The 22,121-nt window shown below is 37.6% G+C and overlaps 1 protein-coding gene across 3 annotated transcripts; it reads right to left on the minus strand.

Annotated features, from left to right (window-relative positions):
- Window positions 1-6,055: 6,055 nt before the first annotated feature.
- On the minus strand, window positions 6,056-22,114 carry LOC138713123 (uncharacterized). Of its 3 annotated transcripts, XM_069844914.1 has the most exons (4): window positions 18,606-21,629; window positions 17,488-17,760; window positions 17,121-17,183; window positions 6,056-12,883 (listed from the first exon to the last, which is right to left on the minus strand). In XM_069844914.1, the coding sequence occupies exons 1-4, from the start codon at window positions 18,657-18,659 to the stop codon at window positions 12,476-12,478; spliced, it is 798 nt and encodes a 265-aa protein (XP_069701015.1). In that variant the 5' UTR covers window positions 18,660-21,629; the 3' UTR covers window positions 6,056-12,475. The 3 variants fall into 3 exon arrangements, 2 of the variants coding, with proteins under 2 accessions (XP_069701015.1, XP_069701024.1); XM_069844923.1 differs by lacking the exon at window positions 17,121-17,183; XR_011335792.1 differs by lacking the exons at window positions 6,056-12,883; window positions 17,121-17,183; window positions 18,606-21,629 and adding an exon at window positions 21,636-22,114 and having other exon boundaries at window positions 17,624-17,760.
- Window positions 22,115-22,121: the final 7 nt, after the last annotated feature.

Below are 22,121 nucleotides of genomic sequence, written 5' to 3' on the forward strand. Positions count from 1 at the left end.
GTGACTTGTTCCTCCCAACAGATAATTAAACATCCTGCTTTTACTGTATGGTTTATTTAACGATGCTCGCAACTGCCGAGGTTATATCAGCGTCACCGGTGTGCCAGAATTTTGTCCCGCAGGAGTTCTTTTACATGCCAGTAAAGCTACTGACATGAGCCTCTCGCTTTTAACCCTCTATGGCCCGAATTATTATTCTTTGAGCAAAAAATTTTTTTTTATATGGGCTTAGTTAAGAATAAAATGAGATTTTTTGGAAATTTTCAATTTTGTATTTTTCAAAATCGGTTTGTGACTTTGAGGACACAGTGGGCTATAAGGTTATCATTTCGTACTCGTATTCCCAAAAAATGTTTATTCATTTTTTTGTTTGTATACAAGTGAATTTACAATAATAATGTGGTAAATATTACAGTACAGGTTAGAAGAAAAGTGATATAGATTTAAAAGAAAATCTGGATTGATTTGCAAACACGTAAAAGTTCTTTTCAGCATTCTGACAAGTGCGTCTATGTGGTATGGAATTCCAAGAAACATTTTCTGGTTGGTGTGAAGCACAGGTGGACTTCGCACTTGGAACACATAACTTTTGGAGTTCCACTACACTTCAGCTTTTTGCAGCGTCCCCTCTTTTCAGAGAAATGTGTCCAATGTGCTACTTCATCCGTTCTCACTACTTTATCCGGCAAAGTTGCACTGGGTCCTCTTTTTTTCTTTACATCAATTTCGGCCTGCAATGAGGAGAAATTTGATCTTCCTCGTTTCTTAGTCTTTCCTTTCTTCTCCTGACATAGGCAAGCTGCAACTGAAATTTTGAAGTCACGTAGACTGATCTGGTCCTTCGTGTTTACATTGCAGGATCTACAGCCTCTTCTGTAAAGTAACCATGCTTGTACCACTGTCAGATCCAACAAGTGGAAGACAATGCGATGGTACCATTTCTTGGACCGAATGGCTGTCCGATACAGGACTATAAGTGAATCCATAAAGTCGACACCACCCATAATTTGTTGTAATATATTACAAGAGAGGGGCACTGAACATCGATTATTGTTTTTCTTTTCCTGTCCCATCTCTGGACTGTAGTAGTAAGATACACCCCAACAAAAGTGCTCAGCAAATGAACTACTTTGTTGTCTTACCACTTCGTTGTCATGAGACTGATACCATTAATCTTCGTCATTTCTTCTACAGTTTCTCTTCCCTGCTACTTCATATCCTTATCAGAGGAAAACTTGCAGCCACAAAATCTATTTGGTCTTACAGTACCAAGGACAGAATACCAATCTTCACTAGTTCCACTTGCAACTGAATACTGGTAAACCAGTTGTCAAAATAGACTTTATGAAGATGATTTCGTGGCACTATTTGAGTGAGGCGAAGTATAACATTTCCTCTGTTACCAAATCTGGTAAATTAGGATCATGCTCCACTGCACCACTATAAAGTTAGAAATTATGCATTATACCGCCAGCATGGTTTTAGGGAAGGCTTCTCATGTGATAGTCAAATTACGTCGCTGGTTCAGGATCTAGCTGAAGAGGTAGATAGAGGCGGAAGAATCGATGCAGTTGTGATTGACTTTTCGAAAGCATTTGATTTGGTGCCACATGACATATTAATAGATAAGTTAAGTAGGCTAGGAATAGATAAAAGAGTGGTGCTATGGATCCAAGAATTCTTAAAAGGTAGAATCCAGAGAGTTAGAGTAGGTCATGAAATATCGGAAATTGGAAATATAAGTTCAGGGGTGCCACAGGGCAGCGTTCTGGGTCCATTACTCTTTATAATTTACGTAAATGACCTATGCCAGGATATTACATCAAATGTGAGGCTATTTGCAGACGACTGCATTATCTATAGAAAGATTAGAAATAATTCAGATGTAGATGCTATTCAAACAGACTTGAATAACATTTACAACTGGGCGTTAAAGCATAGGATGAAAATAAATGGTTCTAAAAGTAAATCTATAACATTTTGTAAAACCCGAGAGGAAACTAGTCTAAATTACGAATTCAGTGGTGTTGTAATTCCGCAAGAACAATGTTGTAAATACCTAGGAGTGTATTTAAACTCCAAACTTTCTTGGGGAGAGCATGTTGATAATGTTACAGGCAAAGCATGGAGGGCACTTCACTTTATTATGAGAATCTTGAGAAAGGCTAGCCCCAAATCGAGGGAAATAGCATATCTAACATTAGTGCGACCGTTAATGGAATACGGAACTACGTGTTGGGATCCCTATAGAATATATCAGATAAATTCCTTAGAAAGAATCCAGTATAGGGCAGCTAAATTTGTTAAAGGTAAAAGAGAAGATGGGAACGATACGATAAAAGAACTTAAATGGGAAACTTTGGAAAACAGACGTAGGAAAACTAGAATAACATCATTGTATAGAGCACATCTAGGTCAGAAAGCATGGGTAGACATAACGGCTGGGTTAGAAAAGCCAACGTACTATGGTAGGAACGATCATGATTTTAAAATCAAATGTAGGAAACAGAAAACGGATGTAGGTAAATTCTCATTTTTAAATAGAACTATAAATGATTGGAATGACCTACCTGCAGCGGTCTTTGAGGGCTGTCCTTCCTTAAGGAGATTCAAGAATAATTTAAAGAGTTGTGTATAAAGTGAAAATTAAAATTAAGGTGACATTCAACACTTAATTTTTTAAGGTGGCATGTATTTATCTAGCCTGACGAGTTTACTTCCTTGGTTTGAATTGTAAATTATTTAAAAATAGCGTGTAAGAGGGCCTTACACTAGAAATGTTTAGTTTAAATGTAGTTCTGTTTATAAGTATGCATAAGAATGCAATTATTTGACTTATTTGAACTATTGTATCAGTGAAGCGAGGTGAGTCAGTGAAGTTATGGTTTTACAGTGCAGTGAACAGTTCCGATCAGTGATAATTTATAGCGTCAATGAAATGTGTTCTATAGTGTCAGTGAAATGTGTGCTAAAGTGTCAGTGAAATGCGTCATAGTGCCACTACAGGGAATGAGATGAGAGTAAAGTGAAAGACTATTGAAAATTATGTAGGACCTATACATAATTATGTAGGTTGTGTTGTAAAATTAGGTGTTTTATTTTATGTTTAATTATTATTGTGTTAAATTGTATTGTGTATTCTTATTGTATTGTGTATAAAATTGTATATGTGTTGTAAATTTTATTATGTAGGCTATTGTAAATTTTATTGTGTATTGCTTATCATTTTAACTGTGTATTGTTAATATTGTATATACCACTGCCACCGGGTGCTTGCCCACTTGCAGTGTAAATAAATACATACATACATACATACATACCGAATGAATCACACAATACAAAAGCTTTGTAGTCCCACTTTTTGGTTTGTTCTTCATGTATTGTTTCAGCCTATGTCTTCCCTTGAACGCTATCATTTACTCATCAACACAAAGATTTTCATTCATAGGAATGGAGTTGAGATTCTTCACTAAGGAATCTAGAAATGGTCTTATTTTGTATAATTTGTCATTACTCCTTTCTACATTTTCATTATTATTGAAGTGAAGATTAGACTTTATTTCCTCCCATCTATTGCGCGGCATTGTATCAGCGACTGCTGGAACTTCAGTACCTTCTTTCCAATACATTCTGGAACCTGGCAAGCCATATATTGCATATATTGACATATAAAAGCAGCAACCAATGAACTGCTCAATCTCTTCTAGAGAAAATTGTATTTGGTTTGTAGGATCAGGACTTGCTGCATAAAGGTTACTTTCATTCACCACATTGTTCAATATATTCTCATCCAATGGCTTTCTGAAATAATGTATAGGCTCATCAGGGCAGTTGGTTCCATCAGGAAGTCTCTCTTTCCATGGTTGAACTGGTTGTAATTGCCTAATTTTGTTTCACTTTCCAAGTAAAATCAACTGTGCCACCACATCTTTCTGAATAATTTCCTACTTGGGCATTATCGTTCCATCATCACTAGCATCATCCAAAACTTGGTGGTGGTTACCGGCAACTTCCCCATTCTCATCTGTATCGCTTTCTGGAATAATTATATTTTCTTGGGTCCTAAGGTTCTGATGCACTTCCACATCTTCACTATCAGATGCTAAATCAGGATCATCAGATGCGTAACCTCCTACAGTTTTCACTTTAGTTTCGCTTCTCTTGTTATGTCCATAAAACCTCTTTGGGTTCATCCCTGAATAGACTGTGTAAGAGAAATATTGACGGTGCTGTATTATATAGATACACTACAGTGATAAGAAAATTACGCAAAATAAGGCTGAAAGTAAATATGTTACAACTATAAAATACCAATATTGTAAAATTTTACAGGTACTGTTATTAATTTTGTTTCAGTAATCACGAAATGATCATAAAAGACAATATAATATAATTATTGTTTAAAATTATAAAATTATATGAAGGCTCTGAATACAGTATAAATAGAAATAAAAAGAGGATTTCGACTGATCATTCTATATTTGCACTACCATGCTGCACGTGCATATCCTCAAACGTAGTAGCCCAATGTTGCATGAAAGACACAAACGTATATTTATGAAATAATGCAAGATAAAATCGATTAACTGAATTTTACATTGTATAAGTGTTAAATTTAATACTTACGAATACTGTGAATATTTTTTACCACTTAAATTCACAAATAAATATCACAAAAAATAAACATAAAGTTCGTCGATTTCACAACCTTCCCTCTGTGAGCAAACGCTAGCTTTCCTATGCTATCTGGTGAGAACAAATTACACTACTTATACAAACAAGGCATGGATTCTTAGCTGCCATACTGTGGCTCCAAAGACACATTGGGATACAGTGGTACTTGATCAGAAATGTATAAAAATTGAATAAAAAGGGATTGTTACTTTGAAGTCACGTTGGGCCATAGAGGGTTAAGCACACTTAAATGCCATCGATCGGGTCGGGATCGAACACGCAATCTCGAGCACAGAAAGCCAGCACTATACCAAGTAAGCTACCCGAGCCAACAATGTAATTCTTGCTTTGAGCTACAACATACAGTACTTCATATCTGATACTAAATTTTTTTCAAAAAGAATTGGATCAATATTATCGTTTTTAAATAAATTATACATTCTCATCAAAGATTTCAGAGTATGGGAGAACTATACATGCATGTAGTTTCATTAAAATATTTTCAGTACTTTTTGAGTGATTATATACACAATGAATGAACAAAATACACCACAAACCGTTCTGACACATGTCCAAACCTTCCCCCAACCACACCAACAGCACTTCTTAAAATGACTGGAACTAAATCATGTGGTGTAAGTGCCCCCATCTTTAGGCTAGGTAAGTCACTAATATGAAACATAGATTTTTCAGGAAGAGCCGAGAGTTTGACAAGAGTAGTGCTTATTTATAGTACTACCTCTCAAAACAGTGTCGATGAAGTTAACAATTTCCAGGAAACGCTTGTAATATTCTCCAAAGGAAATACAAATAATTTCTCTGCAGATAGTCTCACATGATGCTAAGTTTCAGATTGTATTTGTCTATTTTGAAAATAATGAAATGTTCCTCTTATTTTTTCAATTACTTTATTATTTAAAATGCATCGAAAACATTATATCACTTGTGGGAAAAACAGAGTTTGACATTACTTCATATTGGTTTACGTCTCTTTACAACAAAATCAGAATTCAATAAAACACGTTCCTCTTTATAATATCCTATGAGGTATATTTTGGCAAAGGCAAGTGGAAACCAGATGAGATGAACTGTTGTGATGATATAGTTATGTACCAGTTTAGTCAGTCTGTATGTCCAGTCAGCAATGAATCACATGGGTAAAGAGTTATTCACAAATAAGCAGTTCATGTAATTTATTATGTAGTCATATTTATACATCAACAGAATCAAGATCTGAAAATTCCAGAAATCTAGTATAAAAAAAATTAATTGTGAGTTCTTGCACGTCAGCTGTTCCAGAATTGCTAAGCAATAACAACAAAATGAAGCAGGCAGTGAACAATGGACAGTCGATAACGTAAATGCAACAAAATTTAATATATCCATTAAAAATCCATATTTATTGTGAATTAAAATACAATATTACATAAACTGTGGAGCTCTTTAATAGAAACTAATTACATTTCTTTGTACAAAACTTGTGATAAGCAGTTAAATGGGGTATAAAGGTAATAATATTATTCACAAACAAACTCAAGTTTTCATATGGAAAGATAAAAATATAATTTAAATATATTTCAGAGAAACATCTGAAAGTTACAGAAATCTCACATTAAAAAAAAAAAAGAAAAAAAGAATAGAGTTTCTGCAAATCAGTCAACTGTTCAAGAATTGCTAAGCTATAACAAAATAAAACAGGCAGTGAACAAAGGACAGTCAAAAACATAAATACAACTGAATTCAATATATCCCTTAAAAACCCACATTTATTGTGAATTAAAATATAATTTGACACAAACTGTGTTGTAAAAATCTTCAACAAGCATATGTATCATTTTAATAAGTAATGAATTTATTAATTAGTTGTACTTTTTTCTACTAAACTTATGATGAGACAATGGAGTGTACAACTGATATGTTTATTCACAAAAAAAGCTCAAGTTTTCATATGAAAAGAAACAGAAAAAGTTTAAATATATTTTGAAAAAGGAAGAGATTGAGCAATGGTGTGTAATGAATGTAGTAATATTTGTATATGAAGAGAAACGAGATCTGAAAGGTAACAGAAACCTCATATAAAAACAAATGAATAGCACGTCAGTCAGCTGTTCCAGAATTGCTAAGCAATAACAACAAAATGAAGTAGGCAGTGAACAATGGACAGTCGATATCGAAAATACAACAAAATTCTTTAATATATCCATTAAAAATTCACATTTATTATGAATTCAAATATAATCTGACATAAATGTCGAGCATGTGGATCACTTAATGGGAATTAGTTAGTTGTTTCTTTGTACTAAACTTATAATAAGCACGTTAATCAATGGAGTGTGAAGCTGATATGATTATTCACAAACTCGTCAAATTTTCATATGAAAAGAAACAAAAAGAATTTAAATGTTACAGCATGCTCCCAATTATTCGTGTGGGAATTACTTGTTTTGCAGATTAACCATGCATGATTTTAGCTAAATAATTAATTAAAAAAACAATAAAAAAATTTAGTCTTACTTCCTGATCTACTTCTGGACACATTTACGTCTTTAAAGGAAAGAATGACAATATGTGTTGTGGAAGTGCTTCGGAGGGGACCACAAACTGAATTCACTTCTAATTGGAAACATGATCCTTGCAAATACCTACAGTAAAAGCAGGATTTTTTAAATTATCTTTGCTTCCAGATTATCTGTTCCTAGGTCATCAGCCCAGCAAAGAAATTTAAATTTAAATTATGGTTATTTACCGATGCTAGCAACTGCAGAGGATATATCAGCGTCACCGGTGTGTCAGAATTTTGTCTCGCAGGAGTTCTTTTACATGCCAGTAAATCTACTGACATGAGCCTGTCGCATTTAAACACACTTAAATGCCATCGACCTGGGTCGGGATCGAACCTGCAATCTCGAGCATAGAAGGCCAGCGCTATACTAATTATGCTACTGAGGCCGACCCCAGCAAAGAAAAGCAAAAGAATCTGAAAAATACTGATGAAACTTCGAAATCTTAACATGTTAATAAGAAAATGTTACATAACATGGATATGTATTACTGGAAGACAGCATCTATGATGAATGATATGAACTAATGACCACAATAAAAAATCACTGCGTAAAGACTCTTAACATAACCCTGGATTAACAAGAAATGTCCCTTCTATTACATAGTGAAAAATAGTTTCATCATGTTTCTAGGTGAATTATTAAAATATTTCATAATTCCTTTTAACAAAATATAAATACACATTTTTCTATAATGACGTCCGCCATGTTGTTTATACTCTCTGAATTGTGCCTGGTGCTTGAGTTGTCTTTATACCTGACTGTACAAACTCTGTGCGTAAACAGCTAAACTGGCATCCACTCACCTTCACCGTGGAGAAATAATGAATGAGGAACACTCAGTTTTTGTCCTTTACTATAAAATCTACAATGAAAGACCGTATTTTACAACATGTAAGACGCACTTATTGCAGTGGCGGCTATTCAAGTGAAGTCTGTGAGGGCCACCTTCACCCCTTTTTTTGTGCTTTAATAAAATAAATATATTTTATCAATAAATTAAAATAAAATGCATTCCTTACTAAACCGTATGTTGCTCTACTTTTTAATCTGTCTTGCTTGGCTTAATCTGCCCAGTTAACCTCTTTCTGGGGTACTTCAGAAGAACTCCTCACCAGACAGGTCACGTGGCCAGCAGATCAGGCAGTGAGAGATTTAAATGCTGAAGGTTCGGAGGAGACTTTCCTTTTCGCCTTCAGTAAACAAAGCTGGTTGCCATGACGATGACTTGTTTACTGTGAACTGCCGACCCTTTCCAAGATGCTGTTATGAAGATCTGGTGAAGAGCCATTCACCTGTTTTCTCTGTTCTCGGAAAACACTGTGATCGTAAAGGGCCTTGGGCCTTATACTTGTTTGGATGATGATTATTACTGAACTAAAATTTATGTATTCCCCAACTTGGGAGGTTGCCATATGACAATAATGGATTTTATTTATTTATTTTATTGGGTTATTTTACGATGCTGTATCAACATCTAGGTTATTTAGCGTCTGAATGAAATGAAGGTGATAATGCTGGTGAAATGATTCGGGGTCCAGCACCGAAAGTTACCCAGCATTTGCTCATATTGGATTGAGGGAAAACCCCGGAAAAAACCTCAACCAAGTAACTTGCCCCAACCGGGATCCGAACCCGGGACGCCTGGTTTCGTGGCCAGACGCGCTGACCGTTACTCCACAGGTGTGGACTACAATAATGGAAATAAGATTACAATCGAATAAAACATGATAACAAATCAGGAATTTTAGAATATAGTGATCAATATAAAATTTAATGTGCTAAAGGAATGAAGAAAATGGTACTAGAAAAGTAACTCAGGATGTGGAATAAAGATGATGTCGCAGGATACAAACTGATAGCTTCAATGACTCAACATCCACATCTTTAATGATGGTGGTTTGTATTTGAAAGTATTTGGAGAAAGAAAGGAGAGGAGTGGTGATGGTTCCTCTTACACCAGTAAACAGACCAATAACTTCTATATCGCTAAGATGGTAGGCATTTTTGTAGTATGAAATGGTCAGCTGTTGTTAAATATTCAGCGCGAGTTTAAAATTCAAATAAAGCTGTTTTAAAACGGTAAAATGTTTCAAACCACTGTTGAAAATGGTTAAGAATTGGTAGAACGGAGAAAAATTCTCTCCGGTGCCGGGACTCAACCCAGGTTTCCAGTTTTATGTGCTGGCACTAAGCCACATTGGATTCAAGTTCCGATGCTGGATGGAATCCTTCTCAGTTTAAGTTCTACCTACTGTGTTCCCATCTTTTGGCCTAACCTCATGTACCGTGTTGCAATATGTGTGACAGTAGATACAATGTCCAACCACAAGTACAGAGGTGCAGTCATTACGAGTGACTGAATGGCCGGGGTCCAACGGAATATGGCGCCATCTTGAATCACAAAGTGATTACTCTTTATCATATTACTATGATGTACCGAAGTACATGAACCGTTGTTCAGAGCAGAAGTGGTGTAAGTCAAAAATGGGTAATGAGGGTTAAAGTACACATTCTGTAAAATACAGCGCAAAGTAGCAATTAATATTCAATTTATTTAAACTATTAGTAGTCAGTGGATACGAATTACAAATGGTAACAGAGCCTATTTTGCCAACGAAAGCTTTTATTTAAAAGCAAACTAATAACAAAAGAAGCCAAATATTAAGATTATATTGGACTATAATAAGACCAGCTGTCACCTACGCCTGTGAAACTTGGGTATTGAAAGAATCAATCAAACAAAAATTGTTAATTTTTGAAAGGAGGATTTTAAGAAGAATCTTTGGACCTCCAAGGATAGAAATGGCAATTGGAGAATAAAAACTAACAAAGAACTAAATGAGTTAATATACAATCAAAATATAATAAACTTCATCAGGGCTATGAGGTTAAGTTGGTTTATTTTTTAAATAATTTATTGATCGATCAGTGCATTTAGCGCTATAAGATCATTTCTAAATAAAATATAAATACAATACATGACACTGAATTGAGGGCAGCCTAGATTGGGCTCCTCAATGAACAAAAATAATTGTTAATTATGGTTGGTGTGATGATAAATTTTGATTATAATATGAGGTCCATTGGAAGTCGGGTCTTGATTCTGGTGGGAAATGTGGACTTCCTTCCGAGAGAGTAGTGGACGGCACCTGGAACATTTTCTAGGTTGTTATAGAACTCCTTAGCTTGTGAATGAATAAACTGTTTGACTGTGTCAATACCAGTTTCTCTGTGTAGTTGGCTGTTACGGACAAACCAAGGAGAATTGAGTGAAATTCGTAGGACTTTATTTTGAAAGGACTGGATGTGTTTAATTTCACTTATTGCAGCTCCTCCCCAGACAGGACAGGCATAAAGCAGTAGAGGTCGTAATAGAGATGTGTAAAGTAGCATGCGATTTTGTAGCTTTAGAGATGATTTCTTGTTGAGGAGCGGATATAATTTAGCGAGTCTTGAGCAGGCCAATTTAAGTTTGTTGTTGATGTGATGTTTCCATGATAGACGGTGATCAAAGTGCACTCCAAGATATTTTACAGCTTCATCCTTTGGTTTCCACGGTAACACGTTGGTTGAAAGATTTATGCATGGAGGATTAGCAGGACGACACAAAGTAAATATCATTGCTTTGCATTTATTGTAGTTCAGTGCGATGCGCCAATTTTCAAGCCAAGGGCATATGATGTTTAAGGTTACCTGAAGGTGATTTGAGGCTATGTTAATGTTGCGATGGGTTGCATAAATAGCTGTATCGTCTGCATACATAGCAATTAAGTTGGTTTGGCCATGTTAAAAGAATGGAAAAAAAATTGTTGAGAAGGCCAAGACATTCAATTTTGAAGTTGTAGTGCCTTGAGAAGAAGAAAGTAGTAGTCAATGGACAGCACGAAGGACATATTAATTGCTACTTTGTGCTGTATTTTACAGAATTTTTACTTTACACCTCATTACCCAATTTTGACTTACACCACTTCTGCTCTGATCGGCTCATATGGCATTTCAGTGAAGTAATTCTGTGTTTCCATATGGTGAAGAATCAGTAGAGTGGAGAAAAATTCTCTCCCACACTGGGACTCGAACCTGATTTGTAGCTTTACGTGCTGGTGCTTTATCCACTAAGCCACACCCGGATTCGTCTCGATGCCAGATTGAATTCTTCTCATTTTTAAGTTCTACTTACTATGTTCCCCTTTGTTGACCTACCCTCGTGTATCGTACCACAGAATTACTGCTCTGAAACTCCATTATATACTTTGGTACATCACAGTAACTGTTGAAAATGATTTCAACTTGCATCCTGTGGTTTACTTACTGGCTTTTAAGGAACCCGGAGGTTCATTGCCGCCCTCACATAAGCCCGCCATTGGTCCCTATCCTGAGCAAGATTAATCCGTTCTCTATCATCATATCCCACCTCCCTCAAATCCAATTTTAATATTATCTTCCAATCTACGTCTCGGCCTCCCCAAAGGTCTTTTTCCCTCCAGCCTCTCAACTAACACCCTATATGCATTTCTGGATTCGCCCATAAGTGCTACATGCCCTGCCCATCTCAAACGTCTGGATTTAATGTTCCTAATTATGTCAGGTGAAGAATACAATGCGTGCAGTTCTGTGTTGTGTAACTTTCTCCATTCTCCTGTAACTTCATCCCTCTTAGCCCCAAATATTTTCCTAAGCACCTTATTCTCAAACACCCTTAACCTATGTTCCTCTCTCAAAGTGGGAGTCCAAGTTTCACAACCATACAGAACAACTGGTAATATAACTGTTTTATAAATTCTAACTTTCAGATTTTTTGACAGCAGACTGGATGACAAAAGCTTCTCAACTGAATAATAACAGGCATTTCCCATATTTATTCTGTGTTCAATTTCCTCCCGAGTGTCATTTATATTTGTTACTGTTGCTCCAAGATATTTGAATTTTTCCACCTCTTCAAAGGATAAATTTCCAATTTTGATATTACCTGGAAGATCTAGTAACATTAATTTCTGTCAGGAATCAACCCTGCTTGGTCTCACACTAGAATCCAATACCACGCATATTTGTTTTCTGTCGCTTAAATATTCCATACTAAGCTATGTTCCTTATATGTCGTAAAATACATTTTGAAGCAAAGCTTCACATCCGTCAAATATAAAATGAATGGTAACTGCAGTCCAGGAGTTGAGAAGTCAACTGCAAGCAAACAGCAGTTACGAACTGAAGGCAATGCAACCACAATGAGTAGCAGTGTTTCAAGATGGCTTCAATGCTTCACAGAAAATGGCTGCAACATCAAGGGCCAAGTGCTGCAGTCCTACGTCCTGTATGTTCACTATAACAGCAACCGTCACGCCTGAAGGAATACAGATCTCTGCTGCACTGTCTGACAGAGGCCCTTCTGTGAGAGTTTTAGAAGATGACTCAGATGGAGTAACAGGCACCATCAACAAGACACTGGACGCACCAACTGCACCACCAGTGTGCCCCACTGCAAATCTCTGGGTATCTCCGCCTCCGTGCTCCTGAACGGCCGGCACCACAACCCAGACCATGCCGTACCCGTCACTGCGTCCCCACTTCATTGTGGTTTTTGGCTGCACGGTCCACATTTCCCTCAACGTCTTGAATCGCAGGTAACCGGGTGGGTACAGTTTGTTGTCCTAGGAAAACAGACACAGAAAATCAAAATATCTAATATTCGCGTGGAGAATGAACGTGACTAACAGATAGGCGAGGATTCAACTCGGGACTAAGACTATACAGGGCGATTCAGAAAAAACGTGCAAAATTGAACAGGAAATAGAGCATGCTCTACAAAACATTTTGATATAGAGAACTTGGATCTGCGAAATCAATTAAGGAGATAAGGACGAGCCACTTCAAAAGGGAAACAACTGAAAATTTAAGGTCTTGAGATAACTGCATTTTTAAGGTTCATGTTGCTGTGAAAAATCCATTCAACAACACTCTAATTCGAACTTACAGTATAGAGGAAGAATCGTAAATAATGTCATTAATTTCAAGATTTATTCTTTGAGATATTGCACTATCACCTTTACTTTTCAACTTCGCGCTAGAATATGCCATTAGGAAAGTCCGAAATAACAGAGAGGGTTTGGAATTGAACGGGTTACATCAGCTGCTTGTCTATGTGGATGACGTGAATATGTTAGGAGAAAATCCACAAACTATTAGAGAAGACATGAAAATGTATGATTTGAGGCTTTCTCGGCGTTGGTTCGCTAATATGTTTTCGCGGGATATCAGCCGAGTTAAGATTTTGGAATGCTCCAAGCTTTCGACTGCTATCTCTGCAGCCATCTTCAGGGAAGTGATGTCCGAACAGAAAGTCGAAAGGTTATATAGATGTGGCTGTCTCAGGTGAAACGGGATTGGTTGGCGGATCGGCCAATCCGGGGCCGGGAATTGTCATCGCTCATAAGCTCCGCCCCTCCCGGGATTGCTGAGTGAAGTTTGGCGGGCGGCGAGCCCTGTTCCGCCGGTTGGAATCGGTTGCCGTCCTCGGTCCGTGATCTTCATGACCTTGATTGTAAGAGGCCCTGAGTTGGTCTAAGGCCGGTGTCCATGCCTGACTGAGCTGGAGTCCACTGTCTCTGTTAAAGTTGTTTTTCTCCAGCTTGATCTCTATGGCCTCCTTGATTGTACGATCCCAGTAGTGGCTTGATTTGTTAATGACCTTGGTGTGGTCAAACAGTATTTTATGCTCCTTTTCTATGCTGTGTTGCGCCACTGCAGATTTTTCCGGGTAATACAGCCTCAGGTTCCTCTTATGTTCTTTGATTCTGTCTTCTACTGTGCGGCCAGTCTGCCCTATGTATACTTCGCCACACTCGCATGGAATCTTGTAAATCCCTGGAGTCCTTAAGCCCTGACTGTCTTTAACCTGACGTAGATGACTCCGGATTTTGCTCTGTGGTTTATGGATGGTTTTGATATTAACTTTCTGGAGGATTCTGCTTATTTTGTGTGACACGCTCCCGCAGAATGGAATGAAAGCTTTCTTTGTCGGTTCTTGCTTGCTGTCTAAGTCTATTGTGTTACATCTCGTGGTAACTTGTTTGAGGGCTTTGCTGATGTCTCTCCGGCTGTAGTTGTTTTGTTGTAGTGTTCTACGAAGATGGTCCATTTCTGCAGGCAAGTTGTTGATATCGGAAATGACTATGGCGCGATGTAGTAGACTAGTCAGGACGGACTTCTTCTGCGAAGGGTGGTGGAGGCTGAGTGCATTCAGGTACAGATCTGTGTGCGTCGGCTTTCTATACACGCCATGTCCGAGAGTACCATCTGCTTTCCTGTGTATGTGGATATCCAGGAACGGCAGTGAGCCCTCTGACTCCACCTCCATGGTGAACTGGATATTCGCGTGGATGCTGTTGAGATGTTGTAGGAACTCTTGTAGCTTGTCTTGTCCGTGCGGCCAGACCACGAAGGTGTCGTCTACGTAGCGGAAGAAGTGGCTCGGCTTGTGTGTGGCTGAGTCTAGGGCCTGGTGTTCGAAGTGCTGCATGTAAAAGTTAGCAATAGCAGGTGACAGCGGGGAGCCCATTGCCACGCCGTTGGTTTGTTCGTAGAACTCACTGTTGTACGTGAAGTAAGTAGTAGTCAAGGCCAGTCGGAAGAGTTGCAGAATATCATCCGGGAATTGTTCCGCTACCAGTTCAAGAGCCTCTTTTATCGGAACCTTTGTGAAGAGTGAAATTACATCGAAGCTCACTAGTAGATCTGATGGGACCACTGTGATGTTCTCCATAATTCTAACAAATTCTGTAGAGTTTTTCACATGATGTTCACACGTTCCAATCAGGGGTTGGAGCATGTTGGTTAGATGCTTGGCCAGGTGGTATGTGGGCGACCCGATGGTGCTAACAATGGGTCGTAATGGTAGCCCTTGTTTGTGGATCTTGGGGAGCCCGTAAATCCGAGGTGGTGTGGCCGAGTGTGGTAGTAGAACTTTTATAACCTCGGCAGGCAGCGAGGAAGATTTCAGCAGCGTGGTGGTTCTTCTTACAGGGCTCGCCGCCCGCCAAACTTCACGCAGCAATCCCGGGAGGGGCGGAGCTTACGAGCGATGACAATTCCCGGCCCCGGATTGGCCGATCCGCCAACCAATCCCGTTTCACCTGAGACAGCCACATCTATATAACCTTTCGACTTTCTGTTCGGACATCACTTCCCTGAAGATGGCTGCAGAGATAGCAGTCGAAAGCTTGGAGCATTCCAAAATCTTAACTCGGCTGATATCCCGCGAAAACATATTAGCGAAGACATGAAAATTTCACTTGAAGCAAGTAAAGAGATAGGTTTGGAAGTAAATCCCGAAAAGACAAAGTATATGATTATGTCTCGTGACGAGAATATTGTACGAAATGGAAATATAAAAATTGGAAATTTATCCATTGGAAAAATGGAAAAATTCGAATACCTTGGAGCAACAGTAACAAATAATATAAATGACACTCGAGAGGAAAGTAAACACAGAATAAATATGGGAAATGCCTGTTATTATTCGGTTGAGAAGCTTTTGTCATCTAGTCTGCTCTCAAAAAATTTGAAAGTTAGAATTTATAAAACAGTTATATTACTGGTTGTTCTTTATGGTTGTGAAACTTGGACTCTCACTTTGAGAGAGGAACATAGGTTAAGGGTATTTGAGAATAAGGTGCTTAGGAAAATATTTGTGGCTAAGAGGGATGAAGTTACAGGAAAATGGAGAAAGTTACAGAACACAGAACTGCACGCATTGTATTCTTCACCTGACATAATTAGGAACATTAAATCCAGACGTTTGAGATGGGCAGGGCATGTAGCACGTATGGGCGAACCCAGAAATGCATATAAAGTGTTAGTTGGGAGACTGAAGGGAAAAAGACCTTTGGGGAGGCCGAGACGTAGATGGGAAGATAATATTAAAATGGATTTGAGGGAGGTGGGATATGATGGTAGAGAACGGATTAATCTTGCTCAGGACAGGGACCAATGGCGGGCTTATGTGAGGGCAGCAGTGAACCTGCGGGTTCTCTGAAAGTCATTTAAGTAAGTGTAAATAAATGTAAATGATATGGAAAACAGTGACAATGATAGGTTTAAGTTCATATCTCGTTTTTTGGGACTTTGCAGGCCCCAAGTTCCTATGTCAGAATGTTCTATACAGCATTCCCTAGTTTCTGTTTAATTGTTGCACGCTTTTTCTGAATCACCCTGTATAAGCATTTTCTCCAAGATAAACTTCCCTATCTACTAGGACTGAGGCTGTCTAAGTATGGCAACATTACCCAAAATTATCCACAGAAATAATCTAAAGCATTGTCTGCTAATGATGTCACTCACCTCAACCATTGAACAACATAAACAAAGAGATTACCAATCCAAGTTTGAAAACCTCTCTGCTGTTCATTTACTAGTTGTTGGATGGCTTCACTTACTAAGTCATTTCTCCACTGGTAGCTGTACAGCATTGCATTCCCAAAGTGCAGCAAATCTCCAACAGTGGACAGGAAACCTCCACCGGCCCATTTGCATCAATTATCAACATATGGAACATTGTTCAAGCGACCCTTAGCGTTTTTATTACAGTACCTGCAACAAACATTATACCAATAACTTCACACTTCTTCCAAACGAGCATAATTACGTAGAAATGTCTGTTCACTAAAAAATATCATACTCTACAAAACAGTCAATGGGAGACTGTCACTACATTATGATATATAATGGAGTACTCATATTTATCATTCAATAAAGTGCCTATTTGAACACGCCTTGGTGTCTGCATGTCTGCCTATTTTAAAGTTTTTCGTGCTTACTGGTCCAACCTTTAATGTAGTCTCAACTGTCCAATTACTGTGTCTGTAACCATGGTAACTGCTCATCACTTACTTCCTCCTGCTGCAGCCGCAACTTGCGCTCTCCTTCATATTTCTGCCTCAGTTCTACTTTCTCCTTTAACCACGAAGGAATCAGGTTAAGACTTAGTCGAATCAGTAAGGTGACAGTGCGATGAGAAACAGAATAACTCACAACCAACTACTGAATGTATTGTACTAAACAACACGACATTTCTAATTCTATCTTTCGCATTTTGTACATGGCTACAAATTTGTCTTAAATATTTTTCAATTTCCCTCGTCACACATTTTGTGAATGCCTGGTATGAGCAAATAGTTCTGTGGAATAAAGCCTTAACTGTGACCTAATATAAGTTGTTCAGTAGTAACTGTAAATTTGGCAACAGCGGAACTCTTACCCTTTCCGATTCTTCTTTCAGTTTTTCCAGTTCAGCCTGTGTTTCTCTTAATTCCCTCTCTCTCAGCTTCAATTTCTCCTTCAGCTCCTCAATGTTGTTGCTGCTCCCTACTTTTTCTCTCCCTTCCTTGCCTCCAGGCCATGCAGGGACCGCGAGTCCAACCTCTCCTTGAGGACCCTCACCTCCTCTATGAGAGGAAGCAGCAGACGAACCTGTCCCTCCAGGGTCTTCACTCGCTGCTTGAGGTCTGGAATAGGATTCGGTTTTGCCATCCTGCACACCAGAAAGCAAGAAAACAGTGAAACCTACAAATACTATTCACAAGATACTTTCCACTTTTAAATAAATCACTTCTAGGTTACTTTAACATTTGTTACTGATTTTCTTTTGCTTGCAATTCAGTAAATTGCAACTCTCTACATGCCAAGTTTGTCTTGATATGAAGACAGTTGCAACAAATTTACAAGTTCATGACCGCGGAAAACAACAGTTGCTCATTTACACATGTTGCACTGTCAGCAGTGTTAGAACAATACCATAATCAGCACGGGCTGACGTTGGTAACATTTTACTTTTAATCTAAGAATTTGCAGACTTCGTTGATAAGTACATAAATCCTAATGATTGATTTCTGGTTGTAAGACTCACAGTTTTTAAGATCAATTTCGTCATTTTTGGACTTGTTTCGTTTTAGGTTAATTTTTTCAATTTTGGTAGTTCATTCTTTGCCATTTTTGCGACTTTTGATATTAATTTCAATTTTTGTTTTACTTAACTTTAATATAATTGAATTTTATTTTATTTTGTAGTTCAATTGCCATCCTTATTTACAGCAAAGGTAGGATGGAATATATTTTTCATGGAAGAGCAATTCAAGACCAGACAGTAAGCTTGAATCCTTGAAGAGTCCCAAGCAGTAGCGGCCGGTGATCGAAATCCTCATTGAGGCCAGATGCAACTAGTTTAAGTGCCACCGATAGGAAATGTTTGTTTATGATATTAATTATTATTGTTATTATATTATTAATATCATTATTACTGTATTATTATTATTATTATTATTATTATTATTATTCTATTCTTATTACTAATCAATGAAAAATAATAATTTCACTCACCAAATAAGCTGTTATGCCCTGAGTTTCAGTGATTGTTTCAGTGTGATGAAGCATCCCATATTATGTGTTGAAATTCCCCTTTCTTTCTTTTCTTTTCATTTTTTCCTTTGACAGCAACAAACAAGGCCAAGAGAAGTTTATTTTGCATCACATTACCACATAACCATTTATGTTGCCCATACCAGGATGCAATAGAGACTCGCGTTTTAAGATTATGTGTCAGAAAAATTATCAGCGATGTCGTAGGTATCTCAGTAGTCTCTCTCCTTATTTAAAACTTCCTTTCTTTCAGTATTATTTTTTCTGGAAAAAGGACACTCTAACAATGAATTAACTGCACCAGCATTATTCTCTCATTTTGTTTCCGTTTATATTTTCCCAAAATACATAACAACATTGGCCCAGATTCATTACTGTACTACGAAGTACAATAGTAGAACACCCTCGCTTATGTCATAAACTGAGACATAAGGGGAGAGAATCGAGTGGGTCTCTACCTGCCAAAGAGCTGGAATTTTGTTATTTATAGCATAGTTAGGAAGACAAGTCACCACTGCTATTCCCACCCCACTCTACCCTTGAGGCCAGTGAATGTGGATGTGAGGAGTGAAACCTGACCAGGCCAAACGAATTGTGCCCCAGCTACAACATTTTAAGCGTAAACTCAAAGCCCGCGAAAGGACATGAAATGCATTAAGCCAGACCCAGCACGAACGATTCTGGCCTCAGGAACAAATTTTACTGCAAAACAGGTCTTACATCACAAGCCAGACCTGGCACGAGCGATCCTGGCCTCAGGAACTCATTTTACTGCAAAACAGGTCTATATACATGAAAGTTTTCAAATGTTTCTACAGTGATATATGCTTCATTCAAATAACTAATACATTGTATAAAAACACAAAATTTGATTTCAGTTAAGCCAAGTGACTGAGGCCCGGCCTCACTTGCCTCAGTCAATCAGCCGCCACTGGTCCCAAGGCTTTAGAGAGAGAAAGCTGCACAAATCAATCACCTGTTCCTTATTTTACAAATGGAATGCAGACAACCTTAATAAAGTTTTAGGATTTTCCAAGACTCTGTAAATTCTGTACAGATAACGATATTCTCCATTGCATGCTGACTTTTATTTCCACACTCCTCATCCTAGCAGCAAATAGCAAACTTGCTATCGAGAATGAAGTTAAAAAGAAATCATCAGCACAGTCAGTAATGTTAACACAAACTGTAACAAGTCACAGTAACTCATCAGAATTTTTCAAAGATTTGTGCGATGTTCTAGATTCATTGGATATTCCTCTCTGGAAATTAAATAACAGAAAACTGACGGTAATTGTGCAATGCAACAGCGGACAATCAATTCTTAGTAATTCAGATATCATCTTCATCATCCATAACATAGACCGGTTGTTCATGATACAGCATGCTGTACTTGTACAAGAGCACAGCCATTAGGCTACACAATCATTCATAGAATAGAAGTGATAACCACAATAAACCTGAGGCTACAGTGCAAAAGAGAGAGAGAGAGAGAAAAGACTTAAGAAATTATATTCTGCAGTGCTGCGAATGCAATGCAGAATGAGACGGCAAATTTAAATACAGTGTGATTTTATGTTATTTTCTACTTAGTATGTGTTAGTAAAATATATGTTTTACCTGAGATTATTGGCAACTTACATTGTATGTATGTATTTATTTATTTACGATAGCCAACTATAAAATATCGGTAGGCGCCATGTGCTACATCTACGTTGTTTCCCATGGCGTTATATAGAATTCGGTCTTTTTTAACATTTGAAAGTTACACCTAATAAGTTACAATTTTTCTTTCCTCCGTTGGCTTCTGTGTGACGTATATAGTGACAAACACGTGGTTTTAATTTGCAGCCACAAATATTTTCACCATAAAAATAGTTGACACTTACCTGTAACTTATATTGGTAATTTGCTAGGAGACGTCGTTGCATATAGACCACTTTTACACTAAACCTAAAATTTGTTTTCGCAAGATATACTAAAACCCTAAACTAACCTATCCTAACCTTTTCCTTAATCGGTTAGGTTAATGTTTTACTGTACGTTGTATACACTAAGGTTAAGTTTAGTGTAAAAGTGGTCTATATGCAACGACGTCTCCTAGCAAATTACCTTTATATATTCTAATGCACTGTTTAGCTTTCCCCCCTCCTATTTCTTACAAATGTAACACTCGAGAGGTCCAGGATACAATACGAAAAATGACCACTTTCCTAGTAATTCGTCCTGGACCCCTCGCATATTATATTAGTAACTATAACAAGAAAAGAGGGCGGCTAAAACAGTGCATTACAATAGGATATAAATAGGGAAACTGGCCTATGTATGAAACGAATTTTATGTTGAAAGTAGCCTATTTGTGGCTGCAAAAAATGAAACCACGTATTTAATCACTATATAAACATCTCACTTAAGTTAATGAAAGAAAAAAAAAATGTGCCTCCTTTGGTGTAGGCCTAGCTTAAGTTTTTTTTTTTTTTTGGTGAAATCAACGCAGAAATATTTATTGAGTAACTTTTTTTGCGTTTTCCCACTGGCGCAGCCACGGAGAGGGGTGGTTTGGCTTATGAAGCTTTTGTTTTTCAATTTATGGGTAATATTCACGGTATTATACAACCAGCGATAAAAAGAAATGCAATTTATAGGTTGAACAATTTCGCAAGAATGATTGGAAATTATGAACTATTGAACAGTTCTTCGATTTGTTGTGTGTATTAGCAATATCCTCTCATGGCAATCAAATAGGCCTGAGGAAGATTGATTCACAATATAGGCTGTAAACGGCCATGATTTAAACAGTGTCGTGTTCTTGGAAGCATGTTTCTCATTTTAGCACCCTCTCCTCTAAAATTCTGGCTGTGCCACTGCCTTTAACGTTACAATGCTAGTAATTGGTAAATATTATTTCGTACACTTCAATCTTATAATCCAAGAAATATTTTCTCTGAAAACAGCAACAATCGTTAATATTAAGCTCGACCAAATATTTACCTGGAAGGTTAGGAAGACACAAAATACAGTAACTAATAAAACAAAACGGTTTAACTAATTATTTCTATGATATCACAACGATCCACGTATTATTGGAAAACACAAGGGACTAATAAAACGTCACAAAGAAAATATAACATTATTCTATTCGAGAACGAATAACATAAACTTCGTCTTCGCTACAATTGCCACTTACACACGAAACTTTGACACAATGCTGCCAACCCTAATAATGTAAAGTAATTTCGATAAAGATGAAATGAAGGAAAACTAGATAAGTGGAAAGACTGAAACGCGATTATTTTTCATTAATCAAAAGTGCAAGGCATTAAAATGTTACAGGAGACGCTATTAGTGATAATATGTTATATCTATTATTGTGTGGCCTTATATTGGCAATGCACATTGACTAATAAATAGCCGCGCATCGGCTAAAAAAAGCCGAGATGGCGAACTCACACACCACATCGTTCAATGTTCTTGTAA

This window comes from Periplaneta americana, chromosome 2 (genome assembly GCF_040183065.1).
Source record: "Periplaneta americana isolate PAMFEO1 chromosome 2, P.americana_PAMFEO1_priV1, whole genome shotgun sequence".
Taxonomy (NCBI): Eukaryota; Metazoa; Arthropoda; class Insecta; order Blattodea; family Blattidae; genus Periplaneta; species Periplaneta americana.

Bases quoted from the DNA above. Each gene is read 5' to 3' on its own strand.
- LOC138713123 (XM_069844914.1), bottom strand. From the start codon at position 18,659: ATGCTTCATCACACTGAAACAATCACTGAAACTCAGGGCATAACAGCT. The intron at 17,761-18,605 runs GTGAGTGAAATT...TCTGGTGTGCAG, and splicing joins AGGGCATAACAGCTTATTTG to GATGGCAAAACCGAATCCTA. The intron at 17,184-17,487 runs GTAAGAGTTCCG...TCGTGGTTAAAG, and splicing joins TGAAAGAAGAATCGGAAAGG to GAGAAAGTAGAACTGAGGCA.